Raw genomic sequence first — 17,027 nt, 5'->3', positions numbered from 1 at the left:
CAGACAGTGTTCAATCACTTCCATTGGAACGCTAATAAACTATTTGGCCGTCCCTCTTAGATAGACTGACGTACTGTATTTGAGAGCAAACAGATGCGCATCTAAACATCGAGGGCTGCACAAACTACATCACTCTACAAAAGGTAAGTCCCTGTTTTGCACCTGTTGTATTTTACGAGCTTTTTCTTGTAGATTTAATAAAAACTTGAAATTAGAACGTTTTGTTTGAGAAATATTTGTTGCCAGGTTAATCTTGCAAAATGTACTTTATTCGAAATAAAGCAGTTTAAAATAAAAGCTTAGTAGGCCTTTCACTTTTATGATATTTCCTCACACAACAGTTATATGCTTATTTTTCATCAATATTTGGCATGTTATTTATAAAAAAAATCATAATTCAAAATAGAGTGCCTGATATTTGTTGGGAACATATTACTTTATTTGTATTTTATGGAAAAATAACTATGTTTTAATCTTTACCATTTAAGGGGAATAGTTTATTCTGAGAACATGTAAATTCCTATGGGCTATCTGTAACAATAGCCTAATTCAAATATCCATTCTGAAAACAGAATGCAGGGATAACATTATGTTTGATTAGAGACAAAGTCGTTTTGGTGAATATTGGCGTCGTTCATGTTTTACCAACACTTCCATTCTGTCTCAACACAGATGGATACTACAATCCTCAACATGTTTCTGGCTACAGTGCTGCTCATGGGCTGTGTATGTGTGGTACCTCTCCAAGGTCAGAAGCCAGGACAGGTGGACCCCCTGACTCTGAGCAGGGCATCACAGTGCTGGACCTCCTCCTCAGAGCTCCTGCTGGAGATGCGCTCCCCGAGGATCGCTGACACCGTGCCTGCCTTCTGGGACCTGATGGTGTTCCTTAAGTCGTCAGACAACAGGAAGCACAGTGCTCTATTCTGGGACCTGGCCCAGGTCTTCTGGGACATCTATGTGGATTGTGTCCTGTCCCGGACCCATGGACTGGGGAGGCGGCAGCTAACTTGGCCCCATGAGCAGATCACTGCAACGCGCTCACTCGTCACTGACAGTAAGTACCTGTCTCTGACACTTTTCTCTCCAGTTTACAGTTTGGGCGTGGATGCTTTTTAAGGAGCCGAGTTAGGCTCTGTCTGTGTGTACAGGATACATTTTCTATTGCAACTGATATCAAGGCTGATCTGGTGCCATGATTAGAACACAGAAGTAGCCTATAAACGTGTGTTGTGAGATAACGACTGCTACGTTGTGTGTTGCTGTACATATCATTGATTTAGTCAATTGCAAGTCACTGTTAAAAGATCATTATGATGAGATGATGGGATCTGATCTGTACACATAACCATGCCTAAATCTCTGAATGAAACATATTCACCACTAGTAATGAATCTGTTTTTTTCTGACTTTATCTTGCAGAATCTTTTGTTCAGGACTCACAGACTAACGTCTCCAATGACGAGTCATCTCAGGGATGGCTAAAGATCCAGGTTCAGCACTTTGGACCAGGCATTTTAAATCACATCACTCGCACCAGGGGGATCAAGAGTAGATCTATTCTTTAACCACACATTATAATTCAACCAAGTCCATATGTCCTATTGACTTTTTCTACCTTTGATGTGTTGAATAAAAAATATTACATTCAGTGTACTTGCCTAAGTGTATGTCGTGTGTATGACAATGCATGGATGCCACTGTACGTTTGTGAGGATTAGGGTGACTCATCTATATTAATTACAGCTACATTGCAACATTTGGAAAGGGTGAGACCATTGGTTGGAAATATTGAAACGGGGCGTATCCTATGAAATTGGCGTGAGGAAAGCTCGAAGTACTGTACTGACTTCACGCCACTTGTAACGAAACCTCCCGGTACTTTCAAGGAAATAAAATGACTTGTAGGTGTTATCGGAAAGAAGACAGGATCTTTGGAAAAAATTGATATTCCTGTTGTTTATGTTACCTCTCCAAAAGTACAGGTAGGCCTGTTTGGACTTGAAATATCAGGACGCACATTTACACTTCGAACGCACTATTATTCCTAGCCGAGGAACGCTCAACTCCGTCCTTCAGCTATACTTTCACCAAACTTGTTCTTGGGTGGGGCATCTAATTAAACAGTAAAACAATGGTATTATACCCTGTATAGCCTTTTTGGACAATGTGCTATTTTTTATTGGACAGAGTGTATGGCTTGTTATGGGTGAATTAATGTAGATGTGTCATGGTTTCTCATTCTCAACTTTACGTCTATAATAGTCTAATGAAACAGGGTCGATTTCCGTGCTTATAAACCCAGGGTCGTTACAATAGTGTGGGCTAAATCCGGGTGTACACACTATATGACTTTCAGAATCCTAACATCGCTCAGCCTATCACATTAGAGGCATTTTATGTCACTAAACGATGTGGCACAGACGGCGGTCACACACTGCAAGATATTTTACTTGGTCGTGAGGATTGTTGATACCACGCTATCTCGCAAAAAAAACATTGTTTGTGCACTTCAGAGCTGTAACGAATTGACGCGTTGGTTAATTAAAGGCAAGTACAAAGTGCAGACGCATACTAGTAGTAGTCATCGCTCCGGTTTGTGAGTCTACACCTTCTTGGTGATGCGAAACAACGTCATCATCTCACTGGTTTCTTCTCTGGCGAGCTCGCATTGGCTGTCGCTGATCACCGTTCTCAAAACTTGTCAGGGCACATCTCACACCACAAGAACATTGCAGATTGTGTGCTGTTAAAATCAAACGTTTGAAAATATCGGGAAGTCTGGGATTCCTGAAAGACGAGATCGGTATCCCTCGGATTGCGTCTCTGAGCCGCTCACATTAAACCAGCGTCCGTGACGGCCGCGCGCCCAGATTAGGCAACGACATGGGGGGTTTTTGTCTCCGATCTTAAAAACTTCTCTGGGACAGCTAAATCGGGGCCAAAAACGTGTAGTGTACACCCAGTTTAAGAGACGTATTACTGTTTTATATAATTATCTGAGTATAATATTCTAGTGTGTTAAGTATGAGCTCTTCTATAGAATATAAATGCTTTCCCCCCCATGGTTTCCTCTCTGATTTTTATGCGGGTGGAAATTGAAAATTAGACAATTCTAAAACATAAGTATGCTGGGACAAATTAGAAAATTCACTGAGGCCCCTAGGGGTCCCCATCCCCCTGAAAGTTGCTGCACTAGAGGGCTATCCAATTGATTACTCACCTGGGCTAATTGATATTTTCAACAGACATTCTATTAATACCATGTACAGAGATTGTAAATTCACAATATGTATTTATAGATATCAAACATAGCAATCATATTGGTATTTCGACAGGAGATGGATTTCCAAAGGCTGCTGTTGCAAGTGGAACAAGCCCTGAGCAGTGAAGAAGTACAAGCACTTGCATTTCTTTGTACAGATTTACTGGGTAAAGACCTGAACTCAGTGACCACAGCTAGTAAACTCTTCTCTCTTCTGACGGACCAAGAACTGTTATCCCCTGATCAACCTTGCTTGCTTGCTGACCTACTACTCACCATCCAGCGGCACAGCTTGATGCGAGGCCTTGGCCTCAACAACCAGCTACCAACAACCAGTAGACACATCTCTCCTTATAGGTGAATATATAGGCCACATTTAATATAACCTCATCCCCAGGCTTAGTGTTGTCGGAAGTGGCTGGGAATTAAATGATTACTACATCTGAATCCATACATCTCCCCCACAATTGAATACAGACAAAGACAACTACCCACTCATGACACGAATATAAACACTTGTTGTGTTACAGTTGATCACTCCATATACTGTACTGTGATGTTCTCTGAAAAGTGAATGACACATTGTATCTAACCATCTGCAGAAAGATGCTGTATGACCTGTCAGAGAACATCACTCGAGATGAGTTGCGGGAGATCAAGTTCTTGTTGAGTAATGAACTCCCTCGTAGAAAACTGGAGGACAACCTGGTGAGTATGTCAGAACAGTCTAAAATGTAATATGTGTTGTCCAGAGTAGGGCAGTAACCTTTTACAGTTTTTTGTGCAATTTAGTGCTTATATTGATGGACCAACTGACGGTACACATTTTGCTTTATTCTTTCAGACAACCTTGCAATTATTCCTGGAAATGGAGAAAATGGATATTTTGAGCATCGTAAAACTAAACACTCTTGAAAGCATTATTGAAAGTGTCTGCCCCGTGTTGAAAAAAACGATCAAAAAGTACAAGACACAGAATTCCTTATCTGGTAAATCACTTATATGCTGAACTATCCAATCCCTTGCCTGTCAAGGATTTAGAACGGGGATATGACTGAGATGTTTTCTGCTATTCAATCAGGACCAGGAACTCAAGAGACAGGGGTGGGACAGTTAAGACCAACATCTGTGTCTGAAGCTCATGCAGGAATCCAGGTAACATACAATGCTCGTCAGCACACCTTTTTTAAATGTCTTACATTATCTTGATATCCAGTTCTCATGGACACATTTCAGTTCATATCTTGATAAGCTACTACAGTATAATCCTCACAGACTCTCATGCCTGTTTTATTTGCTTTCCTTCAGGCTGCCTCCATGCTTCCAAAGAGGCCTGTCTCTTGTGAACTATCAGGTAGATGGGAGCTGTCACTATCCACTGGGCACAAACTGGTTGAATCAACGTTGAATCACCTCCTACTAGAGAGTTGATCTTCAGCTGTTCACTTGGTCTCCCATCCAGGGTTTTAACCAAGCCCTGCTTTTATATTTGTTACTGACTACTATTAATGTGCTATCGTGAGAATGACTTTCAGTGATCTCTTAAAAACTAAATAGATTCACTGTTGCTATCAAAGTCATTCCAAAAAGGTAGGTTTAACAGAGCAAATGAAATGGGACCATACTTTATCAGACATATATCATCAATGATGCAATTCAGGGCTATATAGCATTAACAAAGTCATCAACAGCTATTGTTTCAATTCAACCCAGAATTCAACAACAAAAATAGACAATACATATGCTTAGGGTTTCAAGCTTTGGTTGATTTCAAGTGTAATCTTCAAGTTTTAATCATTAATATGTTGGATTCACATCTCCATCTCAACCAAAAAGTTGAAGAGTATAACTCATTCTAATGAAACTTTATTCAAAGTGCTTTTAATGTTTGATTAGATTAGATGTAGTACTATTCTTTAACTTGCATTTGTGGTTGAGATGGAGATGTGAATCCAACCTATGAATTATTCATTTGTGTAATATCAACATTTGAAGGAGATGTATATGCTGCTTGGATAGCTCCATCTGTACCACTGAATTAGTCTGGCTTTAATTCCAGTTTGTCTACAAATTAACAATTGAAATGTTGGATTCACGTCTCAATCTCAACCGAAAATCAAAATGAAAGAGTAGGTCTAAGTCAAACTTGAAATGCACTGTAAATAAAGTTTCATTTGATTTAGTCCTATTCTTTAACTTTGATTATAGGTTGAGATGGAGACGTGAATCTAACATATACATTATTGATTTGTAGACCAGATGGAATTTGTTGGCCATCAAACAAAATTCAATATCACTTTTGCAATACAGTCAATAGCCTATTAACTTGTCGACAAGTTAACAAATGATGTTGGATCTCCAACTAAACCCAAAAAAGTTAAAGAATGGGATTAAGCCAGTGGCTCTAATGAAACTATCCAAGCATTAAATGTTGATATTTGGTTGCGTTGTCAACCAAACACAATTCAATATTCATTTTGTAATACAGTAAATTGCCGAAAGTAAAAAATATCTTACAAACTAATGTAACAGTATTTATTCAACCTTAAAATGAGTAACACATCCATGGCCATATTTTGAGGTTACTGTAACTATAAATGTCTTCTTATATAATCATATAAAGCGTGCATGTTCAAGATAGCATGAATAGGTTGTCGCAGGTCTGTGGAGATCTTCACAATTGCTGTAATAATCTGTGCAGAATCATGAACAACATCGATCACTTGCACTATGTACTTTTATTGTTATCTCAATTACAATCCAATTCATTTGTTTGTGCTATTAGATAAAGCACAGTGATAACATATCAAGTTGTGTAAATACAACATATGTGACATTTGAACTTTGTTGAGCTTTTTAATGGTTGAAAGCATGGTGATAACACATTTAGATGACAACTAAACCATAAATCAGATGTTGTTTTCCCATTGGAATTTGGTTGTGCTTTTAGCTTTGGGAATTCAACACATTTCCGGCAGTCTTTTTGACTGGGCGAATAAAGGTTGAAATCTCAACCAAATATGACCAAAATGTCAACGTTGAAATGACACGATCTGCCCAGTGGGTACTGTCAATGTCAAATCTTCTTCACTATGTTATAACATGCTCACCTTCCATTTCCTGTTTGTCTTACACATTCCATTTCCTGTTTGTCTTAGTTGAACCGTATGGCCATTCTGACGAGACTCTCACTCCCCCCACTTACTTCTCGAGTTCACAGCCTTCAGCCAAGGTAAGTGTCTAATGTTCAGTCCAGGTTTTGGGGCCACACTTATTTGCTGTATATGCTGCATTGGAGCATACAGCCTACATCAACAGGAACACCCCGCCAGTCTTTACATCAGAGGCCATGGCCACCCCTCATGTCTGTGTAGTAACCTCTTCTTCCATTCACAGGTATCCTCTCTGAATCGATCTGACACCTCTCTGGGTAAGTCCCACACTGAACATGCTGTGCCGCCCTCTACCTTTGTTCTCTGTTTTGGAGTACAGTACAGAACTCACTTGACCTTTTTGTGTCATCTTGGTCTATCCACACAACAGATGTTCGGAGAGTCTCATATTCGATGGATGCAGGACTTTCACATGGGCTGAGTCTCCTAAGTACCAATGGGGACAACTGTGCTGCTCCCATTAAAGGTCAATTGAGAATGTATAATGCCAATCTGCAAAAGGGGCCTTCTGACTCTTCCCTTTCCCACTCACTCTGTTGGCTCATTGGCCTCACTGTTTGTTAGCTGTATCATTGATGCATTCTTACCTGATCCATGTCTTCTCTCATATAGAGTATAATCATGTTTCATCCACATCCTCATGTGGAGACAATAAGAACTTTGGCCCAGCAGATCCTCAGAGAGGAAACACCAAAAGAGAGGTTTCTCTTATAATTATCTTTTTTAAAGGAGCGTTGACAAAGTCATGTCAGTGCCTGTTTTTACTGAAAGCGGATTGTAATGTATGGATTATTTTAGGTACACTAGTTGTTTCTGGGATTATGGATTTGTATATGATGTACGGTGCATTCGGAAAGTATTCAGACCCCTTGACTTTTTCCAGATTTTTGTTACATTACAGCCTTATTCTAAAATTGATGAAATTGTGTTTTTCCCCTCATCAATCTACACACAATACCCCATAATGACAAAGCAAAAACAGTTTTTTGTAATTTTTTTGCAAATATATATAAAAAGCTGAAGTATCACATTTTGTAGTACTTTGTTGAAGCACCTTTGGAAGCGATTACAGCCTCAAGTCTTCTTGGGTTTGACGCTACAAGCTTGGCACACCTGTATTTGGGGAGTTTCTCCCACTCTTCTCTACAGATCCTCTCAAGTTCTGTCAGGTTGGATGGGGAGTGTCCCTGCACAGCTATTTTCAGGTCTCTCCAGAGATGTTTGATCCAGTTCAAGTCCAGGATCTGGCTGGGCCACTGAAGGACATTCAGAGACTTGGAAGGTGAACCTTCGCCCCAGTCGGAGTTCTTGGTCACCTCCCTGACTAAGGCCCTTCTCCCCCAATTGCTCAGTTTGGCCGGGCGGCCAGCTGTAGGAAGAATCTTGGTGGTTCCAAACTTCTTCCATTTAAGAACGAGGGAGGCCACTGTGTTCTTGGGGACCTTCAATGTTCCAGACATTTTTTGGTACCCTACCCCAGATCTGTGCCTCGACACCATCCTGTCTCGGAGCTCTACGGACAATTCCTTGGTTTTTGCTCTGACATGCACTGTCAACTGTGGGACCTTTAATAGACAGGTGTGTGCCTTTCCAAATCATGTCCAGTCAATTGAATTCACCACAGGTGGACTCCAATCAAGTTGTAGAAACATCTCAAGGATAATAAATGGAAACAGGATGGACCTGAGCTCAATTTCGAGTCTCATAGCAAAGGGTCTGAATACTTATGTGAATATGGTATTTCTGTTTTTATGTTTAGTACATTTGCAAACACTACTAAAACCCTGTTTTTCGCTTCATCATTATGGGGTATTGTGTGGAGATTGATGAGAAAACTGTTTTATTTAATACACCGGATGTAACGTAACAAAATGTGGAAAAAGTCAAGGGGTCTGAAGATTTTCCGAATGCTCTACATGTATTTTCTTTCTGTAGGAACTGGGAGAATATTCTATGACAGGAAAAAAGAGAGGTTTCTGTCTGATCATTAACAACTGCGACTTTAGAAATTCCCCTCTACCGTTAAAAGAAAGAGCGGGAACACACATTGACAAAAGTAAGATCATCTTTACTTGTAATACTTACTATACTGAAATACTTCCAATACCTGTATGTGGGTTGCTTTTGAAGAACCAGGGATCAACCACAACCACTTGTGTTTTAGAGAGTTTGGTGAGTGTGTTTAAGTGGCTGGGCTTTGAGACACAGACTGAGCCAGACTGCAGTCGGGAGAAGATACTGTCTCTACTTGCGGAGCTGCGCAACCGGGATCACAGCCAGATGGACTGCCTGGTGTGCTGCGTTCTGAGCCACGGCCTAGAGGGAGGTGTTTACGGGGTGGACGGGCTGGAGGTCAGTGTCAGGGAGCTCACAGAGCCCTTCTCTGGACTGGAGTGCAGCTCACTGAGGGACAAGCCCAAGCTGTTCTTCATCCAGGCCTGTCAGGGCAACAAGGAACAAAAGCAAGTGTTCATCCAGTCTGATGGCCCAGCACCAAGCTCTACTACCTCCAGCTCTATCTGCACTGATGCAGTGGTACACAGAGACTCCATTCCCACTGATGCTGACTTCCTTCTGGGCATGGCCACTGTCCCTCACTTTGCCTCTTTTAGAGACAAGAGGCAGGGCACTTGGTTCATCCAGTCGTTGTGCCAGAACCTCATCAACTTGGTGCCCAGGTTAGTGCTCAGAAATATGCTTGGTCTCTCTGTTGTTAGATTCTGCCATCAGTACACAGTGAAATATGACGTACAGATGTGAGCGTATTGTTGGTAAATTAATATCATGTTTGATTTCCTCTCATTGTTCTCTCTCTGTCCAGTGGGTATGACTTGCTGTCCATCCTGACCAAGGTGAATGATGATGTCAGCAGAAAGACAAATGGCATTAAGAAGCAGATGCCCCAGCCTGCATACTCGCTCAGAAAGAGGGTGGTCTTTCCCATTCCCAAAGAACCACCTCCCAGACTATGTGAGCCACAAGCATTGGCTTGAGAACACTAGAGCAGATTTCTTTAATGGTCGTCACCTTTCCCATCTATTCAGGGTACTGATTCAGAAACTAGTTGAGTGGACTCTCACCGACGATATTAATCCATGGGGAAAAGACTAGTACTTGAATAGCACTGCCCTAGACTGAGAGACTGTCTCCACACTCCTGTCTACACTGCACACCTCAGGGATCCCTCAAGTATAAACTGCTGTGTTTTTCCAAAACTGAATGTTAACTGTTTTTTACACCTTATATAAAAAATGAAATTCAGTATAAATATATCCAAAGAACTGTAAATAGAACGTTTCAGGAATTTTTTTAAAGGGTGTTTTTAAATGTTGTAGAGAAAAAGCAAGAACAACCGAAGAGCACTTAATATGCAACGTTTTCCACATGTTTTTTTCTAAATGGTCAATTTCTTACTCCCTTGCACATTGGCTTCCTAAATGAATACAAAATAACATTTTCAATCAATATAGATAATGTTGTTGTTGCTGCTGTTTCAATACATCACAGTGTACTCCTTGACACCACATGTCATACAACACATTTAAGACAAATTCTATGATGGAAGAATAAAAAATATGGTCAAACATGTATTGGTGTGGTCATGAGTTGCACTATGGCTCTGTTGGTTCTTGCGTGATGCATGACATGCGTCTTGGTCCAAGCTGGCTTGGGTTTTTCCCGAAGTCTGACATACGACAGGTCTGTCACAACAACAAGATAGCCATCACTAGCAGGTTTGAACAGAAACTTCAGTGACAGTTTCTCTGAATGAAGAGGATACATAGAGTATCAGTAGCTTACCACAATATCCAGTTGCTCTTGTGTCTTGTGATAAGCTGTTCTCAACAAACTGATGGTTACATCCTTCTCTGTCAGCTCACCAGCTAGTACCTAGAAAGCCACACACGCTCAGTGACTTCAGAGGTAAACTATCCCATTGTCCGAACCACCTATAAGTCAAATTCAGGTTAACATTGGTAGCAACAATCCTCCTCTGACCTGTATCTCCTCCTCAAACCTGGCCTGGAGTTCTGCCATTTCTGCCTCAAAGGCCTTTCTTTGGTTATCCTTTTCCTGCTCACTTTTGTTCAGCTGCTCACGTGCTGTCAGTGATGAGAAATATACAATTTCTAAATGTCAACACTGAAACTGAGGAGCTGTATAATCACTCTACTTTGCACAATTGTTAATAACCTCACAATGCATCAGTTGGTCCATAAGATGCCTTTCCTGCTCCTCTTTCCAGCTGTTCTCCTTCCTTAGCCAGCTGCTACGCATCTCCTCAAATATACTGTCCTGGAGCAGTAGGGAAAAAAACACTATTTGAATTTTCAATAAATAAATCTACCTTTTTTTTGCAGTGCAAAAAATGTGAAACACCAAGTTCTGACTGGTGCCATCTGGCAACAGGTGGCAAGGCTAATTCACCTTGTATGTGCGGAAGGAGCTTTTGAGGAAGTCATACTCTTTCTCCAGCAGGGCTGTGAGGGTTGACAAGCAAAGAAAGGGTGAGAGTGATAGGGACAGGGACAGGTTGAAGAGACAGTATTAGTTAGACTGTTAGGCTGCCACAAGTCATTGTTTCCTGTTTAATACCACATCTCTCCTCTGCACAGCCCTTCTCCCCCTCCAGAGTCTTGGTATGGAGGGTCACTAAAGCACTGATCTCTGATCTGTGGGCTTGCATTAGCTGCCTGTAAGTCAGAGGGAAGTGGTGACTGGGAATCACCTCTTTGTCAAAGGACCTTATTCCAATTTGACAGTCTAGCATGAAAGGACGCCACCTCTGCTAGCTGTGTGGGGCATAAAGTACCTACTCTATCTCCTGTTGTTGCTGCTGCCTAACTCTCTCAGCTCTCCGCTCTGCTTCGTCCAACAGCTGTGAAACAGAGACATGATGAAGTTAGGAGTCAGAGGTCCCCTTTAGATGACCATGTTGGAGAAACTATCTAGATATCTCACCGCACGGCAGCTGTGCTGGTGGGACCGCCGTTCATCCTTTAGGAGGTCTGTCAGTTTCCCCATCTGCTCCTGCATGTCCTGCAAAAAACCCTGCCTAGCGAACACAAAGGCAATAAGCCAAGCATGTAAAGGCCAATAACTCTGTAATCCAGAAGAGCAGATTTCATGCACAGAATGTTACTATCCATGTGAAACTACCCAAATCAACTATATCAGTGGTGTTTGAATGAGTTCTGTGCTTTGAGTGACATATCATACTGACAACTGACTAAATACAGGGAAATTAAAAACTCACATGTTCATAGTTTGGGAAACCCAGTAGCCCACTAGGCCTGAGGACTACACTGTGCAAGTTCTCAGGTTTTTGCTGGAATTCTAATATGAGGTCATAGTTAACTTCTAGGTTCTCACAAACTTTACTGTTCCAGTAATCTCTGTTAATCCAGAAGTCAAATATTTCTCCGTCTTTACGCAGAATCTGCCCATTGGATCTGCCCAATCTGCCCACTGTTCCAGAATTTGAGAAAAAAAATCATTTCTGGGAATGAATCAAGCTTTACACATCCCTAAAGTCACTAGACACATAAGCATGTTGCAGACTGACCAAGTGGGAAAGCAATCATAGGGCGCGCATGGGCACGTGTTTAAAAATACTAAATATACACTGTTTTTAATATATACTGTAATACTACTAGCCACCTAGCAATTTTATGAAGTTGGCTTTAGCTAGCCAAGATTGAGACCCTATCTCCCATTCTCACAACTAGATACACTACAAAAGTATGTGGACACCTGCTTGTCGAACATCTCCAAAATCATGGGCATTAATACAGAGTTGGTTCCTTCTTTGCTGCTATAACAGCCTCCACTCTTCTTCTGGGAAGGCTTTCCACTAGATGTTGGAACATTGCTGTGGAGACTTGCTTCCATTCAGCCACAAGAGCATTATTGAGGTCGGATACTGATGTTGGGCGATTAGGCCTGGTTCAAAGTCGGCATTCCAAATCATCCCAAATGTGTTCGATGAGGTTGAGGTCAGGGCTCTGTGCAGGCCTGTAAAGTTCTTCCACCCGGTCTCGACAAACCATTTCTGTATGGACCTCACTTTTTCTGCACTGGGGCATTGTCATGCTGAAACAGGAAAGGGCCTTCCCCAAACTGTTGACACCAAGTTGGAAGCACAGAATCATCTAGAATGTCATTGTATGCTGTAGCATTAAGATTTCCCTTCACTGGAACTAAGGGGCCTAGCCCGAACAATAAAAAACAGCCCCAGACCATTATTCCTCCTCCATCAAACTTTACAGTTGGCACTATGCATTCGGGCAGTTAGCATTCTCCTGGCTTCCGCCAAACCCAGATTCGTCAGTCGGACTGCCAGATGGTGAAGTGTGATTCATCACTCCAGAGAAGGCGTTTCCACTGCTCTAGAGTCCAATGGTGGCAAGCTTTACACCACTCCAGCCAACATTTGGCATTGTGCATGGTGACTGCTCGCTTAACCCAGAAGCCCGCCGCACCAATGTGCCAGAGGAAACACCATACAACTGGCAACCGTTGTCAGCGTGCATGCACCCGGCCCGCTACTATGAGTCGCTAGAGCACGGTGGGACAAGGACATCCCATCCGGCCAAACGCACTTAACCCTGACGACAATGGGCCAATTGTGCGCCGCCTCATGGGTCTCCCGGTCGTGGCCTGCTGCGACACAGCCTGGAATCGATCCTGGGTCTGTGGTGACACCTCTAGCACTGAGATGCAAAACAAGGCCATGTTTTGAAGGACGCATGGCTCTCGAACTTTGCCTCTCCCGAGTCCGTATGGGACAAGATGGTAACTACCAATAGGATATTGGGGAGAAAAAGGTGTAAAAAAGAGATTACAATAAAAGTACATAGTGCAAGTGATCGATGTTGTTCATGATTCTGCACAGATTATTACAGCAATTGTGAAGATCTCCACAGACCTGCGACAACCTATTCATGCTATCTTGAACATGCACGCTTTATATGATTATATAAGAAAAATGTTATAGCTACAGTAACCTCAAAATATGTCCATGGATGTGTTACTCATTTTAAGGTTTAATATTACAAATAGTCTTAACTTTAGGCTATCTACTATATTACAAAAGTAGTAATGAATTGTGTTTGGTTGTTGCAACCAAATATTAACATTTAAAGAAGATGTACAAGTACATTAGGAAAGTATTCAGACCCGTTGACTTTTTCCACATTTTGTTACGTTACAGGCTTACTCAAAAATTGCTTAAATAAAAATCCTCATCAATCTACACACCATACCCCATAATGATAAAGCAAAGGGTTTTTCAAAATGTTTGCAAATGTATTAAAATAAAAAACAGAAATACCTTATTTACATAAGCATTCAGACCTTTTGTTTATGAGACTCTGGTGCATCCTGTTTCCATTGACCATCCTTGAGATGTTTCTACAACTTGATTGGAGTCGACCTGTAAATTCAATTGATTAGACATGATTTGTAAAGGCACATACCTGTCTAAATAAGATCCCACAGTTAACAGTGCATGTCAGAGCAAAAACCAAGCCATGAGGTCGAGGGAATTGTCCGCAGAGCTCTGAGACAGGATTTTGACGAGGCACAGATCTGGGGAAGGGTTCCAAAATATTTCTGTAGCATTGAAGGTCCCCAAGAACACAGTGGCCTCCATCATTCTTAAATAGAAGAAGTTTGGAACCACCAAGACTCTTCCTAAAGATGGCTGCCTGGCCAAACTGAGCAATTGGGGGAGAAGGGCCTTGATCTGGGAGGTGACAAAGAACCCGATGGTCACTCGGACAGAGTTTGAGTCCTTCTGTGGAGATGAGAGAACCTTTCAGAAGGACAACCATCTCTGCAGCACTCCACCAATTAGGCCTTTATGGTAGAGTGGCCAGTTGGAGCCACTCCTCAGTAAAAGGCACATGAAAGCCCGCTTGGAGTTTGCCAAAAGGCACCTGAATGCCAAGCGTCACGTCTGGAGGAAATCTGACACCATTCCTATGGTGAAGCCTGGTGGTGGTAGCATCATGCTGTGGGGATGTTTGGCAGTCCTTGTTTGGCAGTCTCCCAATCCTTGCAGTGGCAAGGACTGGGAGACAAGTCAGGATTGAGGGAAAGATGAACGGAGCAAAGTACAGAGAGATCCTTGATGAAAACCTTCTCCAGAGCGCTCAGGACCTCAGACTGGGGCGACGGTTCACCTTCCATCAAGACAACAACCCTAAGCACACAGCCAAGACAACGCAGGAGTGGATTTGGGTGAAGTCTCTGAATGTCTTTGTGTAGCCCAGCCAGAGCCCGGAACTGAACTCGATCAAAAATCTCTGGAGAAACCTGAAAATAGCTGTGCAGCGACACTCTCCATCCAACCCGACAGAGCTTGAGAGGATCTGCAGAGAAGAATGGGAGAAACTCCCAAAATACAGGTGTGCCAAGCTCGTCGCGTCATACCCAAGAAGACTTGAGGCTGTAATCGCTTCCAAAGGTGCTTCAACAAATACTGAGTAAAGGGTCTGAATACTTATGTAAATGTGATACATTTAATACATTTGCAAAAATACCTGTTTTTGCTTTATCATTATGGGTTATTGTGTGTGTGTGTAGAACAATTTCATCCATTTTAGAATAAGGCTGTAACGTAACAAAATGTGGAAAAAGTCAAGTGGTCTGAAAACTTTCCGAATGCACTTTATCTACTGCTTGGATATTTCCATCTGAGACACTGGCTTAATCAAAATGTTTTACTTTTATTTTTTGGTTGAGTTGGAGACATTAATCCAACATATCAATTGTTGACTTGTCAACAAGTTTATAGGCTATTTATTGTATTTCAATTGTATTTCAAAAGTTACTGAATTATGTTTGGTTGTCAACACAACCAAATATTAACGTTTGAAGGAGATGTTTCTATCGTTTGGATCTGTGCCACTGACTTAGTCTGGTTTTATTCCAGTTTGTCGACAAATTGATCATTGATATGTTGGATTAACATCTTCATCTCAACCAAAAATCCCAGTTAACGGACACGACTAAATCAAATCAAACTTTAAATGCACGTTAAATAAAGTTATTTGACTTAGTCCTATTCTTTAACTTTGATTTTTTATTTGAGATGAAGATGTGAATCCAACATGTCAATCATTAATTTGAAGACAAACTGTAATTAAAGCCAGACTAAGTCGGTGGCACAGATGGAACTCTCCAGGCAGAAGATACATCTCCTTGCATTGACCACCAAACACAATTCAATATCACTAAATATCAACAACCAGAGCTTGAAACCCTAGGCCTATTGTAATTGTCTATTTATTTTGTTGAATTGAGACAATAGCTGTTGATTACTTTGTTAATGCTATATAGTCCTGAATAGCATCATTGATGATATATGTCTGATAAAGTATGGTCCCATTTCATTTGCTCTGTTAAACCTACCTTTTTGGAATGACTTTGATAGCAACAGTGATTCTATTTAGTTTTTAAGTGGAGATCTGTCAACAATCATTGGTAATATTCAGTGACAAATATCATAGCTAGGCTTGGTTAAAACCCTGGATAGGAGACCAAATGGTAGCTGTAGATAGATCAACTCTCCAGTTGGATGGTGCTGCCCAACCTATTGTTTTTTCTTCTGATAGTGGATATAAGGTTGAAGATCTGGCCTTGTTTCAAAGGTACAAATTCAACATAGAGGTTTATGTTGAAATTTGGTTACCATGATGACATCATGCTGTTGACATTTCACCCTTAAAACAAGTTTTGTTCAAACAGTTTTTTCAAATCTAATGTATTTTCCATGTAGATTCCATATCACAACACGTTGACATATTACGTTGGGAAAGCAGAATTCTCTTGCTAGAAAATGTAATTTCTAACGCTCCTCGTTAAACCAGTAGATGCCAGTATTCACCTATTTTCTGACGTCTAAACGGGTTCCGTGGGACGTCCCAATGCTGAAGTCACCCCAATGACGTTGACATTCCAAACGGTTAAGGTAACACTTACGAGAAAAGGTTGCAGTATACCTGCAGTATGCTACAAATACTGCGTCCAAAATACCACAGTCGACTGCAGTTTCAAACTTCAATGTTTTTTTAAAGGGAAGGGTACGGGGTTAGGTTTGGAGCAGCATTTCCCAAATTCGGTCCTGGGGACCCTAAGGGTTGCACATTTAGTTTTTTGACCTAGCACTACACAGTTGATTCAAATAATCAAAGCTTGATAATGAGTTCATTATTTAAATCAGCTGTGTAGTGCTAAACCAAAACGTACACCACTTGGGGTCCCAAGGACTGAGTTAGGGAAGCGCTGGTTTAGGGTTTACGGTAGGGACGTCCGAAGGATTCCGTAAAGCACTAACCATTATCTGAAATCCAACTCATATATTCACAATATCCCATTTTCAATGTACAACAACTGCGGAAAATAATATTTATTTGACCTGGTGAACCGGATGTTGTTGATCAGTTGTCAAATGATCATATCGGATTAGTGTCATGGGAGGACCCAACACTAACTGGATCCTATCCACATTAAGACTTCCGGTTTCCGGTTTTTGCCTTCAAAATAAAAGTTTGCGGTAAAACGTGTATGATAAGATTTTTTTT

General features: G+C 41.4%; 2 protein-coding genes across 5 annotated transcripts; both read left to right on the top strand.

Annotated features, from left to right (window-relative positions):
* Window positions 1-672: 672 nt before the first annotated feature.
* Window positions 673-1,119, top strand: LOC110505276 (protein FAM237A). The gene has a single exon (XM_021584410.2). The coding sequence runs from the start codon at window positions 673-675 to the stop codon at window positions 1,117-1,119; it is 447 nt and encodes a 148-aa protein (XP_021440085.2).
* A 697-nt stretch (window positions 1,120-1,816) lies between these two features.
* Window positions 1,817-10,026, top strand: LOC110520142 (caspase-8). 4 transcript variants are annotated; one of them, XM_021597242.2, is made up of 13 exons: window positions 1,817-1,985; window positions 3,424-3,622; window positions 3,868-3,973; window positions 4,110-4,254; window positions 4,347-4,420; window positions 4,574-4,619; window positions 6,424-6,497; window positions 6,662-6,695; window positions 6,809-6,904; window positions 7,051-7,139; window positions 8,374-8,494; window positions 8,603-9,116; window positions 9,260-10,026. In XM_021597242.2, the coding sequence occupies exons 2-13, from the start codon at window positions 3,561-3,563 to the stop codon at window positions 9,429-9,431; spliced, it is 1,533 nt and encodes a 510-aa protein (XP_021452917.1). In that variant the 5' UTR covers window positions 1,817-1,985; window positions 3,424-3,560; the 3' UTR covers window positions 9,432-10,026. The 4 variants fall into 4 exon arrangements, with proteins under 4 accessions (XP_021452917.1, XP_021452915.2, XP_021452918.1 ...); XM_021597240.2 differs by having other exon boundaries at window positions 3,339-3,622; XM_021597241.2 differs by lacking the exon at window positions 1,817-1,985 and adding an exon at window positions 1,994-2,106 and having other exon boundaries at window positions 3,339-3,622.
* Window positions 10,027-17,027: the final 7,001 nt, after the last annotated feature.

The sequence above is a fragment of the Oncorhynchus mykiss genome, chromosome 3 (assembly GCF_013265735.2).
Source record: "Oncorhynchus mykiss isolate Arlee chromosome 3, USDA_OmykA_1.1, whole genome shotgun sequence".
Taxonomy (NCBI): Eukaryota; Metazoa; Chordata; class Actinopteri; order Salmoniformes; family Salmonidae; genus Oncorhynchus; species Oncorhynchus mykiss.
This window is presented reverse-complemented; position numbering and strand designations above follow the sequence as displayed.